The sequence below is a fragment of the Nilaparvata lugens genome, chromosome 5 (assembly GCF_014356525.2).
Source record: "Nilaparvata lugens isolate BPH chromosome 5, ASM1435652v1, whole genome shotgun sequence".
In the NCBI taxonomy this organism is placed as follows: domain Eukaryota; kingdom Metazoa; phylum Arthropoda; class Insecta; order Hemiptera; family Delphacidae; genus Nilaparvata; species Nilaparvata lugens.
This window is the reverse complement of record NC_052508.1, coordinates 33,261,270-33,287,659: the sequence shown is the minus strand read 5'-3', so window position 1 is coordinate 33,287,659 and position 26,390 is coordinate 33,261,270. Positions and strand designations below refer to the sequence as shown.

At 33.5% G+C, this 26,390-nt stretch overlaps 1 protein-coding gene and 1 long non-coding RNA gene across 2 annotated transcripts in view; one reads left to right on the top strand and one right to left on the bottom strand.

Annotated features, from left to right (window-relative positions):
- The first annotated feature begins 662 nt into the window (after nucleotides 1-662).
- LOC111050354 (regulation of nuclear pre-mRNA domain-containing protein 1B) overlaps nucleotides 663-26,390 on the top strand; it is a 38,395-nt gene continuing 12,667 nt past the window's right edge. The window contains exons 1-6 of the mRNA XM_039428201.1: nucleotides 663-982; nucleotides 5,432-5,671; nucleotides 6,441-6,670; nucleotides 7,570-7,669; nucleotides 11,780-11,955; nucleotides 25,281-25,434. Coding sequence (XP_039284135.1) covers nucleotides 832-982; nucleotides 5,432-5,671; nucleotides 6,441-6,670; nucleotides 7,570-7,669; nucleotides 11,780-11,955; nucleotides 25,281-25,427 — 1,044 coding nt within the window. The 5' untranslated portion in view covers nucleotides 663-831 and the 3' untranslated portion in view covers nucleotides 25,428-25,434. The remainder of the gene's footprint in view (nucleotides 983-5,431; nucleotides 5,672-6,440; nucleotides 6,671-7,569; nucleotides 7,670-11,779; nucleotides 11,956-25,280; nucleotides 25,435-26,390) is intronic.
- LOC120351328 lies at nucleotides 11,709-26,179 on the bottom strand. Its single transcript, XR_005571323.1, has 2 exons — nucleotides 25,696-26,179; nucleotides 11,709-11,938 (listed from the first exon to the last, which is right to left on the bottom strand). It is a non-coding gene; the product is annotated as an uncharacterized LOC120351328 (long non-coding RNA).

The following is a 26,390-nucleotide window of genomic DNA, read 5'->3' as shown; positions in this document are numbered from 1 at the left end:
AATAAAACTACATGGGCCTTTTATATTACAAAAAGTACATTCTTCATGAAGATTTAGATGAGTAGATGAAGAGCTTAAAAAACTAGACTACTTACCGAAATTACACATAACATTAATAATATAAATCTATATGATAAGTGATAGAGGGAGCTCTTAATTCTACAACTTTCATGAATTATTAAGTGCATTAATAGACGCAGTGATCTTTGCTATCTTATTAATATTTTTGTATGCAAAATCAAATGATAAAATTTAGAATCTCTAAATCGGCTGCAGGCATTGAAATACCTTTTTATACACAGACAACAAGCAAATTCACGTTTGCATTCTTCATTAACATTGACTTATTGAATGATAACTTGAGCCTAATTTGAAAAGAATGTAACTTAGATAATTACTTACCTGTGAAAAGAAATCCCACTTCCTTTTATATCACTCTCCGTGCAGTTATATGCACAGCAACTTCTCACCATTTTTTAAAGAAATCACCATCTGGTAATTGATTAAAATACAAAAATATGATAGCGTGCCTATACCGTACAAGAATATCCAGCCATTTTGCTCCTTCATGTGACGTCATACGGCTGTTTATGTTTGCTTCTGCCCAATGTATTGTGGAGGTATTGGGAAGCCGTGTCTATTATATTAATGGTCGAAGGGTTTGTCGATGCTATGTTGTGTCGATGCTGTAGTTTGTCGATGCTATGATAGGTAACCAATTTGATCTTTGAACAGAAACAGAACAGTTGAGCTGGTACGTCGGTAATGTTGTACAAGTGAATTTTGATCATTCTTTTTTTGGTTGAAGAGTATCAATCATTATTAAATGAAATGGCAGGTTTTACTGAAGGAAGCTTGAGTAAAAAACTTGAGGATCTTAATGCTTCTCAACATAGCATCCAAACATTATCTTTGTGGGTAATACATCATCGAAAACATTACCAATTGATTGTAAAAACATGGATGAAAGAGTTGCAGAAAGGTAAGAGATTTCAAACTTTTTAAAATGTAAAAAGGATATAAAGTATTCACTATTAAGTAAATATAAGTTTTTAGGTTTGAATAATATTTTTGTAAAAAGTAACAATAAGGTACATTGGATCTACATCATCAATCCACATTTATTTATCAATCTTTTCAATCGAATAAATTTGTTTATTTTTAGTAATGTCTTACATTATTGTGTATGTAAGCTATTGATGATTTTTAATTTTATGTTCAAACTAATTTATTTTTATTATTTCAATTATTTTTAAAATCTAGGCAAATATGTGTGTAAACTATAAGACAGAATGCCACTCACAAATTCATATGCAGAACACAGATATCAATGTTTATTTTAAATTTACAGTACAGAGTACGGTACCTAATTATTTGATTTTATCTTGTTTTTTGACATTTATAAGGATATTTTATTTTAGGTTCTAGTGTTAAGGGTTTTGTGTAGAAAATACAGGATTATGCAACAAGATTGCAAAATATGACATAACTTAATTTTTTATTCAACTACAATATTAAGGCTATAATCGAGATTTCAAGGCAATAATACTTAAGCAACAATTTGTATGTTTTAAGATCGCCAAATATGGTAGTCAATTATTTACAATAGATATTAATTTAAATTTTGAAACTATTCAACTTGGTTGAGGCATATCAATTTGGTTTACTGTTTATGCGTCTTTAAGGGGCTTAGTGTTATGTACTTGAATAAAAATCAGTTCGCAGCAAGCAACCACATCATAGGCCTACCACACAATCAATGTAGCCTAGCGTAGGCCTACTTACGCTATGAGCTGATGTTTTTATGTAACCTGATTTTGTTTTGTCACCTGGGGCCCGTTTCACAAAGGTACAAGTAGGTTACAAGTCCTGTTGCCAACCATGGTTTTGGATAACAGCTGATTACTAGCGTTTCACAAAAGCAGAATTGTAAACTTGTAGTTACAATGAATTTCTACAAGTTTACAAGTGATTTGCTTGTTACGAACAAGTGTTTCACAAAGATTTTCATTGTAGCAAACATTTTTTGTCGAAATTACTTGTTCGTAACTGTGAAATTTCTACCGAAGTGGAAAGCTATGTAAAGGATTTACAAGTGATCATTAAAATGATTTTAAATATTCAATAAATATTTCTAATAATCAAAAATGTCCTATATTCCTCTAAAATTCATTATTTTTGAAATATATGCATCAGGAAATTGAATTTAATAAATTTCCAAAATAGTTATTAATGTGTTGAAAGTTAACTCATAGGTTATGTGTACTATAGTATATATACACAGTATATATAGTATACATTATATATAGTACATTTAATATATATATATACATATATACAGAGTACATATACTGTGCAAGTTACAAATTCAGCAATAAATGAAGTAGACTGTACAAAAAACATTATATTGCTTTCAATTATTTTCAAAGTAATTATTGATAAGTACAAGTAACCTTTATAAAGTATGAAAAAAGGAAATCATCATGAAAATAGGTTGTTTTCTATTGAAGTACTTGTAGACTTGTAAAATTGTAAACTTGTAGATCATAAATTTTTGTGAAACGTGAGTACTTGTAAACTTGTAACTACAAGTACTTGTTCGTAACCATGGTTGGTAACAATACTTGTACCTTTGTGAAATAGGCCCCAGGTCATATGGGACATATATATGAATCATATATTTATCTCATATTGATCAGGATTTCAAAGTTTTTAAATTAAAAGTTCAATGAACAGTATCTTGTCTTTGAACAATCTTTGTCATCGACAGAAAGATTGTTCATTTTATTTGTTGTCAATATTAACGTTAGCTTCTCTCTGTTGCTAATAACAAACGTGCCACTTGTACGACAGATAAAAAAAATCTGGTGTGGTACACTCACACAACTTTCCTTGCTCATATTCGAAACTACGATCAGACTTTTGTATATGTGTATATATAATTGTTTTCAGAGTACTTTTTCCTTTGTGTAAATTGTGAAATTCAATGATTTTTTTAGTCGTCATTTTTTTAAAGTCGTCAAAACAGCTGTTCTACAGATGAAATATCTCGACTATGTGTTCTTTTTATGAACTGCTCTACCTACCTACCTCATGCACGAGAAGGAGGTTACAAAGTCCATTTCTCAAGGATGGGGTGGACCCCCCATTAGTTTCCCAGAAAGGAGACTCATGCCAGTTAATAGAGCTGATAAATAACTATACAGAGTATGAATTTGAAAAAAATCGGTCAAGTTATTTTGAAAAAATCGTGAAAAACATGGTTTTTTAGTAATTATCCGCCATTTTTCTCAAGAATATTACGGAGCTCCTGCAATTTTCCAAGGAAAAAACTCATGTCATTTGATAGGACTTATGAATAGCTAGCTACCCATGGCTTGAATTTGAAGAAAATCGTTAGAGCCGTTTTCGAGAAAACCGTGAAAAACCTGGTTTTTGGTCATTATCCGCCATTTTTCTCAAGAATATTACGGAGCTCATGGAATTTTCCCAGAAATGAGACTCATGCCAGTTGATAGTGCTTATGAATATCTATCCATGGTATGAATTTGAAGTAAATCGTTAGAGCAGTTTTCGAGAAAACGGTGAAAAACATGGATTTTTAGTCATTATCCGCCATTTTTCTCAAGAATATTACGGAGCTCCTGAAGTTTTCCCAGAAATGAAACTTATGCCAGTTGATAGTGCTTAAAAATAGCTATCCATGGTATAGATTTGAAGAAAATCGTTGGAGCCGTTTTCGAGAAAACCGTGAAAAACATGGTTTTTTAGTCATTTTCCGCCATTTTTCTCAAGAATATTACGGAGCTCCTGAAATTTTCCCAGAAATGAGACTTATGCTAGTTGATAGGGCTTATAAATAGCTATCCATGATATAAATTTGAAGAAAATCGTTAGAGCCATTTTCGAGAAAAACGTGAAAAACATGGTTTTTTAGTAATTATCCGCCATTTTTTCCGCCATCTTAAATTGAATTTTATTGAATTTCTTATTGTCGGGTCCTCATGGTATAGGGACCTTAAGTTTAAAATTTCAAGTCGATCGGTTAATTAGGAATGGAGTTATCGTGTTCACAGACATACACACACACACACATACACACATACACACACACAGACCAATACCCAAAAATCATGTTTTTGGACTCAGGGGACCTTGAAACGTATAGAAAACTTGAAATTGGGGTACCTTAATTTTTTTGGAAAGCAATACTTTCCTTACCTATGGTAGTAGGGCAAGGAAAGTAATATGTACTTGTAATGGCTTTCATGTTTGGCATTGACTGAGTTTATATTAATACCCAAAATTTAGCTTTTGGGGCAGAGCTCATTCGTTAGGACTGTGAGTAAAGTCCGGCTGATCCAGTAAAAAAGGCTAGACTTCGTTTCGTTTTATAATACAGTTATTCTGTCACAGATCGGGCAGTTTAAAAATAATTGTATTATTAAGGGAGACGGGTTCTGAGCCTATTCATTGGTTCAGTTAATTTTTTTTTTTTTAATACTAACTCCACCAATTATGTAAAGCAGGATGAGGAACGGTGGGAGAAGCCTCTACCAAATATGTAAGGAGGGAAAGAACTATGATAACAAAAGAGAACAGAATAACTAGAACTTTAATTAGTCAACATATTTTACATTTCAAAAAACAATATTGATATGAAATTTTTGGGGAAACTACTCGCTGCTGCTAATGATGATTCAATCTTTGTGGTTATGAAAATTAAGAACAATGATCTTATCCAGTAATCACCTACCTTTGAAGATGGCTTCCCCATTTGGCATTCACTGGTTTAATCGCGACTTTACAGTTAGTATTTAAAAAAAAACTGAACCAATGAATAGGCTCAGAACCCGTCTCCCTTACTTAAAAATTCAATTATTTTTAAACTGCCCGATCTGTGACAGAATAACTGTATTATGAAACGAAACAAAGTCTAGCCTTTTTAGCTAACGAAGCTAACGTTAATATTGACAACAAATAAAATGATTAATCTTTCTGTCGATGACAAAGATTGTTCAAAGACAAGATACTGTTCATTGAACTTTTAATTTAAAAACTTTGAAATCCTGATGAATATGAGATGAATATATGATTCATATATATGTCCCATATGACCAGGTGACAGTTTCCATTGCAAAAATTTGTCATAAGCATAATTATTAAAGCGACACAAACTTTTGTTTGAACGCAAATGTGTCGTTGCATATTGTATTAATACAGCGAATATATTTCATCCCATTTAGATTGAAAGCTTCCCAATGTAGCTAAACTTAGGCTATGATGGTAATTGCGGGGTTGAATTACTATTGAGGATTTTCTCGTCTAGGCTATATTATTATTCACTGATTCCAATTTACTACATTATTCTTATTTACTATCTTGTTCCTGTGAAAATCTTTATTTCATTGTAATGCATATTTGCTTGTAGCTGATGAAGGCCGACAAATTACTCTGATGTACCTTGCCAATGACGTCATACAAAACAGTAAGAAGAAAGGACCCGAATATGGCAAAGAATTCGGTACTGTGATGAAGCAAGCCTTCCAAATAATGGGTGGACCAAAACTTAGCGAAAAAACAAAGAAGAGTCTACTGAGACTTATTTCCATTTGGGAAGAACGCTCTGTCTATGATAGAAAACTGATAGAAGAATTGAAATATGCATTCGGTGAGTAGAAATAGTTACAATCACGTTTCATTATTATTTTTTATCAAGTTCGTGTCAGTAATTTGTTTTCGAATTTTTGACTCTTTCTATTCTAGTGTTGCTCGTTTCCAGAGATATTGTTTTGAAAACATTAGGACGTAAAGCTATTGTGTAACTCACGGATAAATCTGAAACACTGCATTTCTGTTTTCAATCATTCTATTTATTCTCAAGCTCATATCATGAACTCAATGTGCCACCACGCCAATATTATTTTGAATTGGCTCAAATCATTCATTTTATGCGTCATTATTAATTCTAATTATACGCATATTCGCCTTTTTTTCATGCTCATAGTTTAAAGCACATTGAATTTGAAGGAAAGCACGTCATAACTTTCATATTAAGTTACTATTACCATAGAGAAAAGATAGCATAAAAGCTAAGTTATATTTTCTCTATGCTATTACACTGTGAAAGTTGTTTCGAGTTGTGTCCCATCTTTGTACATGTTTTAGATACTTCAATCAATGTCAGCGCTGTTTATAATCTACGAATTTATTTGCAATAACAAATTGTGTCTTGTAATGGATTGAAGGAAATTTCATGCAACATAAAATTTCACGTGCAGTAAAAGATGTGTGTAGCATAATGCTTTGTACATAAAACATTTGCTCTTTCATTGTGAGTAGCCTGGCCAGTTAATAAAAATCCCATGATAGAAGTCAATTTTTTTGTAAAATTTATTATTGTTGACTATAATTGAATGATAATTTTTGGCAATTCACAGATCATGGTATGCCAGGAAACGCAACGTCGCCGCCACCACGCAAAAAGTCGAAAATTGATCGCGAATCGCCAGCTGTTGTTGATAAGAAGAAAGAAAGACTGAAAGAGAAGAGACGAACTCAGGAGGAAGAAGTAGAGGTGGATGGAATGAAGGAAGTGCACATCACACTCTCGCCGAGAACCCCCGTGGGAGATCCTCCCGAACCGGAGGAGCTCATCAAAGCATTAGTGGTGAGTTTTTCTTTCGTTGAGTAGATCATAGAACGTCGATCAATTGGGACCGGACCACATCCGAATTATCGAAATTATCTATGGACTTTTACCTAAGAAAGGGCAAGCACGTACTATTTGTGGGACAAATATTCTAAATAGTATTTCTCTATACCAGACGGTATAGTAGAGTTTCTAAAAGAGATTTGCCGGTCAGGTTAGCCGAGACGACTAAGGCGTTGCACCCTTCAGTCTGTTAGCGCTACCTGTTCGTGTGACTCCGACTACTCCGCCGATGTATAACTGCCCAAGGAAACTACTTTGAAGGCGATAGCCTAACATTGTTGTTTGAAAATAATAAAAACTTTGGTTGTACGAAATCATTCTCATCACTTTTCACACACACCTCATAGTTATTTTTGTCTAAGGAAATATGCATTTATAATTTCATCATTTTTGTGTCGTCTCCTAAAAAATTTTAGCGATAGTGATTGGCGCCTTTAATAATTTTCATTGGATAAAAAATATTGAATTTTGAGTTACATTGAGAATATTGAGTTGATGTAGCAATATTGTAATTATCTTGGTGTTACCATCATTACAACAAAAAACTTGAGTTCTTACACTGAACATTTATTTATTTTATTTATCCAGTGGTAGGCACTGGCACTTGAATAAACAATAAATTATTGTGTGGAGGACAAGGCTTTGTTACTTAGTATTGATAATGTAATATCATATTTTGTTGCATCGCACATAGTATTACTGAAAAATGCACCTTACGCTGTATGTAACGCTGTCTGTGTATGATTATAAGTCATCTTGTTGGTATTTTTGGAAGGATTAAATCTTGATAATACTAATTTGTCATTATCACTAATTATAGTCACTGATTCAAGTTCGGAATTGTTTGTCAACAGGATTTAGAAAATTCAGCATCCAGTGACGCAGCAGTTAGAGAACGAATTGCGAGTCTACCTCCAGAAGTATCCGAGATTAATCTTCTCACCAAATTAGATGGTAAGTATATTTCCAATACATTCTATCAATTTATATTTCCAATGTGAACCAGAAACTTATCCGTGAGCGTTCGGTAACTTGAATATTGTTAATCATGACAATACCCTTTTTATGGATTAGCCTTGTGTATTGGATTATTCTAGTATCCTTTGGATACTCCCTCTGAATTATTTTAGTACCTTGAGAATAGTTCTGACCCCTGGTCTTCCCGTACATGCGATTGAAACGTGAATATATTGATGTTTTGTAACTCGGCAGTATACTTCTCGTCTCCAAGGCAAATGTTTGTATTCTATTTATCTCATTTTCTGAAAATGGGAGTGCAGAGAGCAAAGAAATACCGTGTTTTAGTGAATAGGTTTGTCCCACTTGTACCTGCACACTTGCAGAGCTGGAGGGGCCAAAACTCTTATCTAGGCATATATGAAACAAATCTACTTCAAGCTTAAAATAATAAATCAAGATTCAAGATTTCTTTATTGCAGAAAAAATTTGTACAAATGCATAGCATCGTCATAAAATAAACATGATAAATACAAAGTATTTACATTCAAAGAAATGAAAATTCAAAACACAAGCATACAAACAGCACAGTCTTCATGAAATTGAAAGGAAGACTAATCCATTGTTCCATGCTTACATGATAGATGGAATACAACTGAAGCGAGAAAACACAGTGGTTGACCTTGGAGTTACATGTGACTCAAAACTTCTTTTCAACGAGCATGTTGATAAAATGGTTAGGAAGGCACGGAGACAACTTGGCATGATGAGCTGGTTCACCAGAGAATTCAAGTCCGCACGTTCCTTATGTTTGCTCTACTGCACATTAGTGAGGAGTGTAGGCTACTGGAGTTTGCCTCAGTGATCTGGCAAAGAGAAAGGATCACTTCAACACAAAGAATCGAGGCTGTCCAAAGAAAATTTGTCAGAATGTTGTGTGGAAGATGATTCCCTCAATTTCAAGGACTGCAGTTTCACTACCGGGAGGCCTGCAATTTTACAAATTTAGAGTCCTTACAGTGGAGAAGGAGGAAATTTGATGCAAAATTTTTCCATAAATCTTTGCATGGAGTTCAGGGACACTCTGTCTCACTGTGGAGAGTGTTGGGATTGTTGTAACATCTCATGCGTTTAGGAGGCACCGACCCTTCAAGCCATGCATCAAAAGTGAAGTCTCTCCAGTCGAAAAATGCACCGAAATTGCCAACATTTTGTCACCAGATATTGACTTTTTTACGACAAATCGACTTCACGAGGATTCTGGTGCCCTTCGAGGGAGCTTCGACTGAACTTTGACTCAGCTACCATCTTGACGTGTGCTGCATACTAAGGCGATTTTTAAGCTGTTCTGCTGCACTTGATAACCGTACAAAAAACTAATTGTTATTATGTATATCTTTGTAACTCACTTGTTTTTTGTTCAAATAAATAAATAAAAATAATCTCCTCAAAAATTTAATTCGAACAATATTGCAGCTGATAAAAATTCATGCTGTGTTTTCCTGCTCTCAACTAATGAAATCAAGATCTTTATGATTTCAATTTATAGTATTTGGTCGACCTGTTAGGCACAGTTTCTAGGAATCTTATTAATTCTAATTGACATATTATTATTTATTCAATCTATAGATTCAATTGTACATTTGGTGTATTACGGTTATACGGTTAGGTTTTGTGTACATTATATTTAGTAAGTGTCCTCAAAACTGGCATAAATAACATGTATCGATAATAATGAGCTGAAAGATAAGAAAAAAAACCGCTGAGTGGAAGTGAAATTCTATCTTTGTTCTGACTCCTTTGTGATATTTCTTCCATTTCATACAGTATTTTTTTAATATTCACTTTCTTGGTAAGCGCTACTCATATTTTTGTGAAAACTAAATAAATAACCTTTTTTCAATTTAATAAAAAACAATATGAAAACTTTTAGTACCCTTTATTATTTGAAATATTACGACTAGTTTCGACCATAACTTGGGTCATTTTCAAGTTTAAAATCAACTATTGTTCATTTGTTCAACAGCTTATTTGTTTAAAATCAACTTGAAAATGACCTAAGTTATGGTCGAAACTAGTCGTTGTAATATTTCAAATAATAAAGGGTACTACAAGTTTTCATATTGTTTTTATTAAATTGAAAAAAGTAGCCCATTCAAGTTAAGTGTTCTTATAATATGGCCAATCAACCTTTTTTTACTTTCCTTGCCCTATTCCCATAGGTAAGTAAAGTATTGCTTTCCAAAAAAATTAAGGTACCCTAATTTCAAGTTTTCTATACGTTTCAAGGTCCCCTGAGTCCAAAAACATGATTTTTGGGTGTTGGTCTGTGTGTATTGTGTGTGTATGTCTGTGAACACGATAACTCCATTCCTAATCAACCTATTGACTTGAAATTTGAAACTTGAGGTCCTTATACCATGAGGATCCGACAATAAGAAAATTCAATAAAATTCAATTCAAGATGGCGGAAAAAATGGTTGATAATTACTAAAAAACCATGTTTTTCACGGTTCTCTCGAAAACGGCTTTAACGATTTTCTTTAAATTTATACACATGAATAGCTATTTATAAGCCCTATCAACTGACATGAGTCTAATTTCTGGGAAAATTGCAGGAGCTCCGTAATATTCTTGAGAAAAATGGCGGATAATCACTAAAAAACCACGGTTTTCTCGAAAACGGCTCTAACGATTTTCTTCAAATTTATACCATTTATACCATGGATCCGACAATAAGAAAATTCAATAAAATTAAATTCAAGATGGCGGAAAAAATGGTTGATAATTACTAAAAAACCATGTTTTTCACGGTTCTCTCGAAAACGGCTTTAACGATTTTCTTTAAATTTATACACATGAATAGCTATTTATAAGCCCTATCAACTGACATGAGTCTAATTTCTGGGAAAATTGCAGGAGCTCCGTAATATTCTTGAGAAAAATGGCGGATAATTACTAGAAAACCATGTTTTTCACGGTTTTCTCAAAAACGGCTACACCGACTCTCTTCAAATTTATACCATTTATACCATGGATCCGACAATAAGAAAATTCAATAAAATTAAATTCAAGATGGCGGAAAAAATGGTTGATAATTACTAAAAAACCATGTTTTTCACGGTTCTCTCGAAAACGGCTTTAACGATTTTCTTTAAATTTATAACATGAATAGCTATTCATAAGCCCTATCAACTGACATGAGTCTCATTTCTGGGAAAATTTCAAGAGCTCCGTAATATTATTGAGAAAAATGGCGGATAATTACTAGAAAACCATGTTTTTCACGATTTTCTTCAAATTCATACCCTGTATAGTTATTTATCAGCTTTATCAACTGGCATGAGTCTCTTTTCTGGGAAACTAGTGGGGGGCCCACCTCATCCTTGAGAAATGAACTTTTGTAACCTCCTTCTCGTGCATGAGGTAGGTAGGTAGAGCAGTTCATAAAAAGAACACATAGTCGAGATATTTCATCTGTAGAACAGCTGTTTTGACGACTTTTAAAAAATCATCGAATTTCACAATTTCAAAAGTTCTCTGAAAACAATTATATATACACAAAGACATAGACCCACAATGCCTATGCCTTCCCAATGATAGCTCTTACTTGAGATTGAAGGCCGCCATTGGGGTATTTTAGCACGAGATATTATATCTATATATTTGTAATATTATAGATTACAAAGGCATTGGTATGTAATAATCTTCCAGGTTGCCTCCTCAATGGCCGATTTCAATTCCAAGTACGACACTAGCGCTGCATCTTTAAGGTCTTTGTATATTATACACATATACAGTAGTCCGATCGTAGTTTCAAATATGTTGCCGCCAATCGTCACTATGTTATTCCCCTAAATTATTCTCGTTTAAGAATGGGGCTTACAGTTCAATGAGCAAGGAAAGTTGTGTGAGTGTAGCACACCAGATTTCTTCAACTTTGTTTTACGCAGTTTTCAAGTGAGTAGCACTCACTCACTTTGAATGACAATATAAGCCGAAACTTGTCGTGAGAAATGAAATAAATTTGCAAAAGTGTACTTTGATTTTTTAATTGTTACATAACTATTATATAAATTGATGAGTTTTGCATTGATGTTGATGTAGATAAGGCAGCTGCAGAAAGGCTGTCAATTGAGGTGAATGAGGCGGTGGCGCTGTTGACCGACTACAACTCGCGGCTGGCCAGCGAAATGGACGACAGGAAGAAGGTGACGCAGATGCTCAGGGACTTCATCCAGGCTCAAAGAGATCTACTGCAACAGGCTGAGCAGAGGCTAGACGTGAGTTTCCCATCCATAAGCATTGCTCACATTATTATTCCTAACAGTAGGTGTAATGTACGACAAATTATATTTTAAATCCCTTATAATTTATATATATATACATATAAATATATACATATTTTATATATATACATATAAATATATACATATTTTTATAGTATCAATAAACAGTACTCCATATCAGTGGCGGCTTTTGTCAAGGTTGCAAGGTTGCGCAACCACCAGAATTTTTGCAGTTATAATGCTGTAATTTATGAATCTACAATTTAACAAATGGAAAATAATATATCAAAAAAGATAATAATTTATAGATGAGGCTCAGTATACTTGTTTCACTTCCACGCCACTCCTATATAATTATGTGGTCCGTTACGAACATAGACGAGGCGCCACTGCATTGGATCATATTTTTATAATATGGTAGTAAAAAAGCCGCGCTATACTTGTGTGTGAATTGGGCCTCGGTTGGAGAAAATGTTGCCATTTCAAGTTGTCATCATGCCGTGGTTTTGTAAGAATTGGTGCTTCGTCAAATGCCCCAACTATTATTTGAGTATTTCATGAGGTGTAGTTTTTGGATTATAACTTTCAACAGACTGTAATATCATAAAAATGATGTATTTTTTAATCCATAGCGAACTTGAAACTTCCCAAATAAATTATCAATCAACTCATATTTCCTCTACTCATCATCATAATATTGAATTCACTTGTTTTCTCATTGAGATTCAATAAAATAAAATTAGGGATTTGAAAATTGTATGATTTTTGAAAAACACTGATGAGCTATTATTTTAAATAATTATTTCATAATCAAATGTTTGGATCCAGAGTGAGTCATATGTATGGGAACCCCTCAATAAGTTGGAGACTGTTGTAGATGTAATACTGTAACTTTCAGGATCAGTTATTGGTCGAATACTCTCTATCTTTTGACGTACAACTGGACTCCAACCCCTCATAAGGGGCTGACTAAGGGATTGTAACTAGAGTATTTTTAATGTAAACACCCATTGTGTGGTACATAATTTTAAAGGTCTTTTTAAAACAAGAAAGATAGCATCAATAAAAAAGTTCTATGATACTTGTATCCAAAATGTTAGCTGATTGAAGTTTTACCAATCATTTCTTTAAAAACTTAAATTTCAATCAGTCGCCATTTTGGATACAAGTATCATAGAACATTTTCATTGATGCCATCTTTCTTGTTTTAAAAAGGCCTTTAAAATTATGTACCACACAATGGGTGTTTACATTTAAAATATTTGAGTTACAAACCCTCATTTCCTTAAAAACTAAAACTTTAATCAACCGCCATTTTGGATACAATTATCATAGAATATTTTTATTGATGATATCTTTCTTGCTTTAAAAAGGCCTTTAAAATGATGTACTACACAATGGGTGTTTACATTTAAAATATAAGAGTTACAACGCCTAAGTCACCCCCTTATGAGGGGTTGAAATCCAGTTGTGCGTCAAAAGGTAGAGTATTCGACTAATAACTTATCCTAAAAGAAAGTTACAGTATTCTACAACAGTCTCCAACTTATTGAGGGGTTCCCATACATGTGACTCACTCTATATATTTAATGCACAGTTCAACCCTGAGATCTCAGTAACCATTATTCAACTTTAATACGTCAAATTAAAGAATTGGCAAAAATGCTTTAATTTTTTTCCAAGATCCAATTATTATTTAAAAATTTCCATTCCACACACCCAACCTAACCAAACTTGGCAGTAACGTCATTATCGAATTCCATCAATTTCAAACAGATGATCATGCATATCTATTTCAAACGGCTGATAATGTGTACAATTTGCTCAGCTTACCATAATTATGAAGCAAGGCAAAACGATAGGAGGATCAGGGTTTTAAAACTGGATTACACGCGATTTGCGCGAAGAAGAAGACGAAGAAAAGGAAGTAGAAGAAGAAAAAGGGGACGAAAGAAGTGAAAGAATAAAGAGAAGAAGAGAAAGAAGAAGAAATAAAGAAAAAATAGTTTTATAACGTCGCACATCTGTGCGACCCGGGGTAAGCTAGTAAAACTATGAATTCTTGGTGCTTGTTAGTTGGTATTAATTTTAGAAAGTCATCATAAGCAAAATAATCATTTTTCGTTGCTGTGAATAATTAATGTAGTTTGTAATTATGTAATAATAACCCGTCCACTGGCCGGGCCGGCCCAGTGGTAAGCATTACAAACTTGGGTCTGCGAGAACCGCCTGGTTCGTGGGTTCAAATACCGATGGCATGCACGTTGATCATCTCATCAATTCATCCACGCTCTTTCCATTGCCCATACACTAGCAAAAAACTCATGTGGGCAAAAATCATCCACAATACGCAATAATACAAAAATGAAATTTGAAAAATTCATCAGAAGAATAATTTTTGGTATAAATAATTTATTGTAGTTAGTAATGTAGTAAGTGTGTTTAGCAAATCACACTTGGACTTAGCAGAATTTCTCATTGATCTGAGGCAGATTTTGGATGATAATGGAAAGTATTTTCACATCGTTCTAGGAGATTTGAACATCAACACAAAAGAACCAAATCAGCACAGGCAACTGGAAGACTATGATAATCTACTCAGTGAATATGGATTCCTACATTGTATAAAGCAGGCAACTCGTATCGGAAATAATAGCGCTTCATGTATAGATCATATTCTGATCTATAACTTTAAAAAATATATAATACCAATAGTTTCTCCAAATTCTATCACAGATCATTTTATAACTATTCTGAGAATTAAATATGATGCGGTGGAACACAATCACAACAGAAGAAAACCCTACTATGAAAGTATTGATTAAAATAAACTTTCATTAGCACGAATGAGACCTGGAATTCCGTGTACCTGCAGGAATGCGCTGATAGTGCTTTGAAGAGAATGATAGAAATACTGAAGAAATACACAGAAGAATGTAAAGTTATTAATAGAGTATCGCACACAAAAAGAAAAATTAAGCCTTGGATTACAAATGGATTAATTACATCAATAAGGAAGAGAGATAAATTACACAGACAAAGCAAGAATAATACAGCGAATCTACAGCTTAGAGAGTATTATAGAAGGTACAGAAATCTACTAACAACTGTAATAGACAATGCGAAGAAACAATACTTTTCAAGGCGATTTGAAACTTCCAGAAACTCTAAGCAAACATGGGAAGCAATAAGAGAAATAACTGAAGTGCAACGGCCAAGAACACAAATCCACCAAATCAACTTGGGAGATAATTGAAATTGGGAGATGATGATGAAGATATGGCAAATTCTTTCAATGGTTTTTTTATTAGTATTGGATCAAAACTGGCCCAGGACATTCTAAATAGCGATTGTAATGGCGCAGATGAGCATGCGGCAGCTGATCAGATAGTCTGCCGGTCATTATTCTTTACACCTGTCAGTGAGGACGAAATGATGAAAATCATTAATAGTCTTAAAGCTAATAGTGCACCTGGACTCGATAATTTAAAACCAGATTTTTTCAAACGGAATAATACTATACTTGCCAAGCCTTTAACACATATTGCAAACAGAATTTTTGAGGAAGGTGTTTTTCCACAGTGTCTTAAGGAAGCTGTCATTTGTCCAATCTTCAAAACAGGAGATAAGAAAGATATGAATTGCTACAGACCCATATCATTACTCAGTACATTATCAAACATTTTTGAAAGTGTATCAAAACAAGACTGAACAGCTTTCTTGAAAAAAATAATCTTCTATCGCCAAACCAATATGGTTTTAGATCTAGTCGCAGTACACATGATGCTATCCACTATGTGACCACTCAGATTGCCGATAAAATAAACACTGAAGAGAAACCATTAGCAGTATTCTTAGATTCAAAGAAGGCTTTTGATACGGTGTCACATGACATTCTTCTTTCAAGGCTTGATAACTATGGAATAAGAGGAGTCGCATGGAATCTTTTCAAGAGCTACCTATCAAACCGAACACAATGTGTCAGAGTCAATGGATGTATAAGCAACAAGCTGACTGTAAAGTTTGGAGTGCCACAAGGAACAGTACTAGGACCAATTATTTTTCTTCTCTACATAAATCCATTATGCAACATGGAAATTAATGGATCAATCACCACCTTTGCAGATGATACTGTTCTACTGTTCTCTGAACCGACCTGGGAGATGACCTGGAGAGAAGCCGAGATTGGACTTCAGAGGGTGACTCGCTGGTTGAGTGAAAATCTGCTAACATTGAACCATGAGAAAACCTTCTTTCTGACCTTTTCGGCGACTCAAAATGGACAGCCAACTGGAGATGAGATAGCAATCAAGAATCAACGGGATAACACTTCATACACAGTTCACAGGAAACAGTCACAGAAATACCTGGGAGTTACAATGGACTCTTTTCTGCCCTGGGATCATCATCTCAATGAATTATGCGGGAGACTGAGGAAGACCATCTGCAGATTCAGGATTCTGAGGACACTGGTCGACAAGAGATGTCTAAGAGTTATCTACTTCTCTCTAGCACAGTCCCTCATGCTGTATGGGATTGTGGTATGGGGAGGTGCAAGCTTCTTGCACATCGAACCGCTCCTCAGGGTACAGAAGCTGATCAACCAGAAGCCTCCACAGTATTCATCAGACCAGCTATTCAATGAGTTTGACGCGATAGATCCAAGACAGCTTTACTCCAAGGAGATACTATGCAGATTACACAAGGACCCAACAACATTCAGTAGAAGCTCGACTACCGAGCCGAACGAACGTCTTTTCGGCTTCTCTGTTATGGTAAAAGATAAGTAGTATTTCTAATAGCTAGTCATTCGTTTGGTCTTACAAATTCGTTTGCTAGAATGCAAAATTGTGCGTGCTTGAATTGTGATAATAGTGTTACTGAAGAACAGCTATCGCTTCGCTGTTCAGACTGCAAGTGTTTATTTTACTACGGCTGTACTGGTTCAAGTGAAACAAATTTCAAAAAGGTATCCAAAGAAAATCGACTAAAGTGGAGGTGTGCGGTTTGTAAGTCAAGTGTTAAACGAGTTCCCGAGAAAATGGAAAAGATTTCTGACTTCCCTGAACAACTATTATCAGAAATTAAAAATCTAATTAGAGAGGAAATAAAAAGTAGTGTGAATCATGTAGTACAATCTCTTAAAGATGAACTTAATACGATTAATGGTAATATGAAAGAATTTGGAAAATCAGTGGAAATGTTTTCGTCAAAAATTGATGACTATACTAAAGCCATGGAAACTTTAAATAATGAACATCTTGAATTGAAAAAAATGAATGCTTCACTTCAGATGGAACTAAGTGACATGGAATCAAGAGTCTGTGAATTGGAGCAATACTCTCGAAGGAACAATATCGAAATTCATGGTATTCCTTCAACAAACCATGAAAATATTCATGAAATCATCGCATCAACAGCTAAAGCTCTTAAAATCAGCCACCAGCAAACAGATATTAACGCCGCTCATCGACTTCCAGCAGGAAATAAAGAAATTCCTTCTTTAATTGTATCATTTCGCACTAGAGAAATAAAGAATAATTGGATGAAGTGTTATAAAGTTTTTCGTGAGGAATTGAAAAAATCTAAAAACGACCCTAAAGCTAATCTTCGAACCATCAACATAAATAGAAATCTCCCTGATAAACCAGTTTACTTGAATGAAAATTTATCTCCCTACTATAAGAAACTTCTATACGAGGCAAAACAGTTCACTAAGAAGAAGAATTTCAAATTTGCATGGTCAAGAGATGGAAAGGTTTACATACGGAAACAGGAAAATACTAGAGCACTAAGAATTCGGACCGTGAATGATCTTCTCGAAATTGGTAATGGCGATGAAACTCGAAAAAACGAATAGTCTTCAGAGGACCGGGTTGAATAGGACTTCTCCGGAGCTTTTAGAATAAGATTTTTTATTTAGTATGAACTCTTTCAACGAGTTATGTAACATTTTGAGTGATGACGTTTTTAAGACGGGAGAAATTGAAGATGTGGATTATGATTTACTCACTGATGAAGAAACTAGTCCAGTTAACTATATGAACATTTTTCAAATGAGCATTCGTAGTATTTATAAGAACTTTAATGAATTCATAGTGTGTCTTAATAATTTCAAAGTGTCATTCGATATAATAATTCTAACTGAAACTTGGTATTCTGGCGATAAGCCTATTAATTTTTATATAGATGGCTACAATTTGCTAAACCAGCCCAGTAAACTTAATAAATGCGATAGTCTTTGCTTGTATATTAACAAAAAATATAATTTCACAGTTTTAGATTGTGAGTTGATAGAAGCTAACGCGCTGAGTGTTATTGTTGAACTGGGTAATGATTTGATAATACAAGTTATCGCAGTCTATAGGTCTCCGAACAGCAACACAGATAATTTTATCCGAGTGTTGAATAACTATCTTGAATCTCTTCCGAATAATCGTAATGTAGTTTTTGCAGGTGATATTAATATCGATATTTTGAGCACTGATCGCTGTACATTCCAGTATCTGAATGTTATGAATGGAAATGGTTTTAATTCTTTAATTAATATTCCGACTAGAAAAGTGGATAATAGTCAATCTTTAATATTGATCATATATTCTTCAAGAATTCTACACATTCTATCGAACCAAAAATAGCTAATGTCTTTAAATTAAATATCACTGATCACTTTGCTACCACTCTTCATATAAATCTAAACAGTAAATTGCCTCACACTCCCGTCACACAAACAAATATAATTACCATGATTGATTTTAATAAACTTAAATCATACCTACTGCACGAAAAATGGGAATTTCTGAACAATGATGATTCTGTTGATTCTATGGTTGAGAGGTTTGTTAATACTTTTACAAATTATATACATATTTCTAAATATGAAAAAAAAATCATAAGAAAAAACCACTGAAACCATGGATCACGCTGGGCTTGATGGAGTCTATTAATGAAAGAGATAAAATTGCCAAGCAACTTAAAAAGTAACCTTTCAATACTAACTTGAAAAATAAATTCAGGACATATAGGACTGAATAATCTTATAAATCCTACAAAGGATGACTATTATAAAACTAAAATTAAAGAATGTGGGAATAATGCAAAAAAATATGGTCTTACATAAATGAACTACTAGATAGGAAAAGGAAAGAAAATGAAATAAAATTAAATGCACATGAATTAAATAAATACTTTGTAAATGTTGGTAAAACTTATGCTGATAGGATACCTAAATATACCAGCCAGTCCGCTTATGAATTCAAATATAAGAATAATAACTCGAGATTGACCGACTCTTTTGTCTTGCAACCGGTAAATGAAATTCAAATAAAAAATGCCATACTCAGTCTGAAAAACAATACATGTCCAGGTATTGATGGTATAAATAGTAAAACTTTAAAAATAGTAGCCGATTTCATTGCCTATCCTTTCACATCAATCTTCTTCTCTTCTTCTTCTCTTCTTCTTCTCTTCTTCTCTTCTCTTCTTCTTCTCTTCTTCTCTTCTTCTTCTTCTCTCTCTATACTTATAAAAGGCTAAGCCCAGACAGACTGAAATCACACCACAGCCCAAACTACTGAGCCTAAAAACTTGAAATGTTGCACGATTGTTTATGGTAGCCTGAAAACATCCACTAAGAAAGGATTTTCAGAAATTTGCCCCCCTGAGGGAGCTGGGGCCCCCCCCAAAATTTTGTACTTTTTAACCGCTCATTGCACAGCAAAGTCATGAGGAACTTTTTTGTTCAGCTACAAAAAAAATTAGATCTATGCAGAAAAATTTCGATCAGGAGCACAGGGGGGTCCAGGAGAGGGAATTTTTCGAAAATTTTGATGTAAAATCACACTACAGCTCAAACTAATTGTCCTACAGACTTGAAACTTTGCACAAATATTCTTCAAACATACTAGACGCGCACTAAGAACGGATTTTGAGATATTTTGCCTCTAAGGGTTTCAAAGGATGAAAAAGGATCCTATTAAGTAAGGTTATGAACATGGTAAGGTGAGTGCCATATGGAAATGAGATAATTTATTTATTGACATGTGATATTCTAACATATGTTGTAATCATTGGAAATAACAAAATAATATGATAGAAATTCAAAAAAGAGCATATGTTCTATTATTGCTTTCTACATGATTCCACTCAACCTCAATAATATTGTTCTGATAATTGATAAATATGTTTAATAATATTATTATTATTGATATAATAAAAGTATTGTTTTAATAATTAATTATTATCATTAATATAATAATAGTAATTGTTTTGGTAATCAATAAATATTTTTATTTTCACAAACTCTGTATAATTTATAATGGTGAATGTGAAACAGCTGCATCAAAGAAATTATCTCAAAAACATATGTTTAGGAAAACCATCGTTTTGAACTTCGTTTTCCTGATTCAATGTATAAGCCTACACGTGGCATGTAGGTATTATTAATTTTTCAGCTAGAACAGTTTTTTGAGACTGCTAAATAAACGTCTACAGTTTTATCAATGCTGTATCGGTAATATGAAAACGCATGCAGTTAAGTCTTTAAATAAATGTGTTGATATCTACATGATAATATTCTCTACCATTTTTATTTAATTAAAATTTAAAAATTATTCAAGCCTTGATAGAATGATTGACTCACTGTACAGTCAATCGAAAATTTTAATATTGAAATGAGGGGTATTTTGGCAAGCTGAACAAAAAAGTAAGGTCCTTTGCACCTTTTTGATATTATTTCTTCAAATGAAAAATGAGTTTTGTGGGTTGCCAAAACTCCCCCTGAAAGAGAAATTTTATCCTATCTCTTAGTAAAATAACAATGATTTCTGCATTGAATAACATCTATCTTGCCAACAAGAATCGAACTCCTTGTGAATAATAAATTTAGATATGACCTACACTTTAGATTTATATAATTCTATTAATAAATTCATGGAAATTGAAGAAATTTTTCCAGTTAGTTGATGAAATTGATTATCAATAGAGAAAATGATTATAATTTTATCAATACAGAATTAGTTGAATGAATTGTCTATGTACTGAGTTCTTGGTCAACAATAATTCAATATTGGTAATTTATCCAATAATTATTTTTTTCAGAAGTTATTTCATTTGAATTAGAAAATATTTATAAGCTCCTATCAATTTATCAATCTTAACAATGAATTCTTCAAAACATGAATTTAATCAAATAAAAAATTGCCGATACTTCTGTATTCATGTTCGCATGTTTTCCACTTATGATGGATAGCAAAAATATTGTGGAGCGAACTGCACGGCGAATTGTAATCATATGTCTGTAAAATGGATTAATAAATAATTATTATTAGCCCCCCTATTAAAATTTCTGTTCAGAAACCATCCCCAATATTCACACAACATATTCCCAAAGTTTCATGCCGTTATGTCAAGAAGTTTTCAAGTCTACAGGGAACAAACAAACAGACATTCATTTTTTTATAAATAGATTTTCATTCGGCTCAAACAAAAGCCTCTCTAAATGAAGGTAGAATGATAAGGATTCAGTTCTGTTGTTTTAACATTTTTTCAAATCACTTTCAAAAAGTTCATGTAGTACCTACTATTGTGTTTGAGACACTTCTGGCGCTATCATAGTTTCACCACTATTCTGTTCGACAGTCCTATCTCTTGCAGTCGTTAACTATATCTATAATAATTATATAAAGTAAAGAGCTGGCTTATGCACGTACGGGATAGGAAAGTTATGTTTGACGCATCATCACGTCTGAACTACTGGACTAATTAACTTGAAATTTTGCTTATAGATTCCTAATTAACCAAGGATGGTTATAGGCCTATTCTCAAGCCTTGATAGAATGATTGACTCACTGTACAGTCAATCGAAAATTTTAATATTGAAATGAGGGGTATTTTGGCAAGCTGAACAAAAAAGTAAGGTCCTTTGCACCTTTTTGATATTATTCTTCAAATGAAAAATGAGTTTTGTGGGTTGTCAAAACTCCCCCTGAAAGAGAAATTTTATCCTATCTTTTAGTAAAATAACAATGATTTCTGCATTGAATAACATCTATCTTGCCAACAAGAATCGAACTCCTTGTGAATAATAAATTTAGATATGACCTACACTTTAGATTTATATAATTCTATTAATAAATTCATGGAAATTGAAGAACTTTTTCCAGTTAGTTGATGAAATTGATTATCAATAGAGAAAATGATTATAATTTTATCAATACAGAATTAGTTGAATGAATTGTCTATGTACTGAGTTCTTGGTCAACAATAATTCAATATTGGTAATTTATCCAATAATTATTTTTTTCAGAAGTTATTTCATTTGAATTAGAAAATATTTATAAGCTCCTATCAATTTATCAATCTTAACAATGAATTCTTCAAAACATGAATTTAATCAAATAAAAAATTGCCGATACTTCTGTATTCATGTTCGCATGTTTTCCACTTATGATGGATAGCAAAAATATTGTGGAGCGAACTGCACGGCGAATTGTAATCATATGTCTGTAAAATGGATTAATAAATAATTATTATTAGCCCCCCTATTAAAATTTCTGTTCAGAAACCATCACCAATATTCACACAACATATTCCCAAAGTTTCATGCCGTTATGTTAAGAAGTTTTCAAGTCTACAGGGAACAAACAAAAAGACATTCATTTTTTTATAAATAGATTTTCATTCGGCTCAAACAAAAGCCTCTCTAAATGAAGGTAGAATGATAAGGATTCAGTTCTGTTGTTTTAACATTTTTTCAAATCACTTTCAAAAAGTTCATGTAGTACCTACTATTGTGTTTGAGACACTTCTGGCGCTATCATAGTTTCACCACTATTCTGTTCGACAGTCCTATCTCTTGCAGTCGTTAACTATATCTATAATAATTATATAAAGTAAAGAGCTGGCTTATGCACGTACGGGATAGGAAAGTTATGTTTGACGCATCATCACGTCTGAACTACTGGACTAATTAACTTGAAATTTTGCTTATAGATTCCTAATTAACCAAGGATGGTTATAGGCCTATTCTCAATTCTTCAAAATTTCATTACGTCAAGTTTTCATTTTGTCAAGTTTTAAAATAGATCCTTGCGAAGCACGGGTTCTTGCTAGTTATAAATAAATGTTTTCGCGAAGGAGTTTTTCCACAATTGTTCAAGGTCGCCAAAATCAAACCTCTATTCAAATCAGGTGATAAAAACTCACTGAGAACTATAGACCAATCAGTTTGCTTAGTACATTAACGAAAATAATGGAGAAAGTGATAAAATTTCAAATTATTGAATTCTTTGACTTACATGGGATAATAGAAGACCACCAATTTGGAATTCAAAAAAATAAATGTACTGATGATGCTCTAATCCATTTCTCAAAGTCTGTGGCAGATTTGTTAAATAAGGGAATGAAAACTCTTGCGGTTTTCCTTGATCTAGCCAAGGCTTTCGATACTGTGGCTCACAACCAACTACTAAATAAACTGGATCGAGCCACAGTATGGTGCTCATGGATCAGAGGTACAACTCTGAGATTGTTCCATAGCTAACTTATGGAGGTGTGGTATTCTCATTTGCTGACGATACTGTGCTGTTGTTTGGAGAGAGCACCTGGCAGAGAGTCTATGGAGCCGTCTCCAGAGGCATCTCCACTCTGAAGAAATGGTTAGATGTTAACTCCCTAAGCTTAAATATTAAAAAAACAAAATATATCGCCTTTTCAAGAAATATCTCTGGACATGAAGAGACAAATTGTACACTTAAATTGCATTTAAATTGTAATTTATTAGACGATGCTCCATGTAGATGTCCTGAGATTGAAAGGACTAGTCAAATAAAATACTTGGGTTTGATAATCGAGGAGGGATTCAAGTGGAGAAGGCATATTGAATACCTATGCCATAAACTAAGGTTTGTCTCCTATAATTTTTATAAGTTGAGGTCGATAATTGATTTATCAAAGTTGAGAATGCTTCATTTTGCAATTGTACAATCTCTATTAAATTATGGCTTGGCGGTTTGGGGTGGTACTTATGACACTCTTTTGTTACCACTATTCATTATACAGAAAATTATCATAAAAACCATATTAAATAAACCCATATTGTTCCCCTCAAAAATTGCATTCAGTGAATTGAGAGTCATGTCAATCCGTCAACTCTATGTGCTTAGCATATTTAAATATTTCAATAAACATAGAAGCTCATTTTCAAGAATCAATGTAACTCATAGAACAAGATAATACAATCTACATAGATATGTTACTTATGATTCGAATTTAACGGTTATTCGTAAGCAGCTGGTATACATCGCTCCAAAGATTGTAAACTGCATCCCGATCCATCGGTGTACCTATTAAGTTTGTCCCAATAAATATTAAAAACTGGATACTTCACAACTATTATTACCATCTTAATATTTTATGAGTTCAAAAAGTTTTTCAGCTTTTAAAACTATTCATTATTGTCTGGATTAATTCACAATTAATAGCATTTATTTTAAATATACTTACCATTGTTTGAATAAAAATATTCCATTTTAAATTATTAGCTTAAGATTTAGAAACAGTTACGGTAAGTCTCTACTCCTACTGGCGAACAAGTGTTTCACTTATGCCAGTAGTTCTTCACCTCCAGCCGTATTTTACAGATAGATGATATAGATATTTAGAATAATAACTATTGTTTTTTTTCTGATTGTCACATCTTTGTAAAGTTTTTGTGTTTTGGTGAAATAAATTGAATTGAAAAAATTGAATTCCAAACAAGAAACCACAACCACAACACTAGATACAAGAATCTTCTCATCACCAGTGTTGCAAGGAAGGCACTATACCAGAGACATTTCAATCATTTAGCACCAAAATTATATAATCTACTTCCTGCAAACTTTAAACAGATTAATCATCCTAGAAAGTTCAAAACAATAGTACACAATTGGTTGATGAGCAAAGGGAGACAGAACATGGAAAACATTATTTCAAACAACAACTAATCACCTAATGACTTACTAAACACTAACTAATTAATAATACGCACAAAAAACTAACAATACCTACTCTAGAACATGGTATGCCATAGTGGAGTAGGTCAATTTCCACACAGAAAAAACTAAACAAGTAGAGGACACATTATAAGAATTTTTTGTAACTAACTATTGTATGTAATATTGTAATTTATCTAATATTTTGTGTAATTGATGTTGTAGTTTTAGTTTTTTTGGGAAATAAACATTTATTTATTTATTTTTAATGATGCTTGTTATTTGCCTATATCTGTCGTAATGATTCCATCAGTAGTTTCAGAAATGAGTTGTTTGTGTTTGCAGGACTACAAAGAGAAACTGTCTAAAGTGCTGCTAGTGCGGCAGGAGGTTAAGTCGCACCTACGCAATCTGCCTGACCTGTCGCTGCCCACCGGCACCAACCCCCTCAAGCCCCTCCCCTCCGCCGGCGACCTATTTAGTCTGCGCTGAGCTCACGGTAAGCAAAGTACACCACCTGACCTGCTCAGTTAAGTGCGTAAATCCTACTATATGCAAGCAAACCATAGAGTGCCAGCTGCTCCCGTCGTTAGTTAAGGAACTGGAATAACCAACGAGCTTTTTAAAAATAATTATTTACTTCAACATACTAATACATCTAATAAAGGGTTACAGGCAATGTACGCACTAGCGCTGTAGCAACAGACTGACTCGAAAAATCAACTAAAACTAATGACTACTAATAACAAAGCGGTGATACCTGTGAAAAACTTTGGAATCATGAATTCATGGAATTTGCAACTCTGACAGACTGTTGAACCGATTAACGTCCGGGAATTCCGATAGACTTTTAAAACCCACCACCCTCATCAACGACCGAGAATATCCTGGATTATCAACCCCCCACCACTCCATCAACATCCTCTATAATAAGCTCATCATTACTCTTTCAAGCTGTCACCATGAGTGAGAATAAGAATAGTGCTAATATATTTTCTATGCTGAGTGAGAGAGGTTCAAAGTTAACGAAAAATAGGAGAACGATATCTGGTCAAAAGTGACATTAGAACACATGCGCGGAACACGTTTTACTAGTAATTTAATTACGCGGGGTTCCGCGCATGTGTTTTACGGACGACAAAGGCGATTAATTATTTGAAGCTGAAAGTGTGCATAACCATGAACCATGAGAACGATAAAAGCGGGTGATGACGTCACTAACGTGACGTTAGCATCGAGAATAATGTATATTTCCTCCTCCAATTGCGACATAGTGTAAATTATTGTATTTATGATATGACGTAGATGAAAATAATGAGGTATCTTATCAATGGCTGTTTTAGCAAGATTAATTTTATTCCAGGATGATAAATCAGTTGTTCAGCATCTAAGTTAATTGTTTCTAAGCAGCCTTATCGGTTCTAATGAATGAGATTTTTAAGGAGCTCAGTAAGT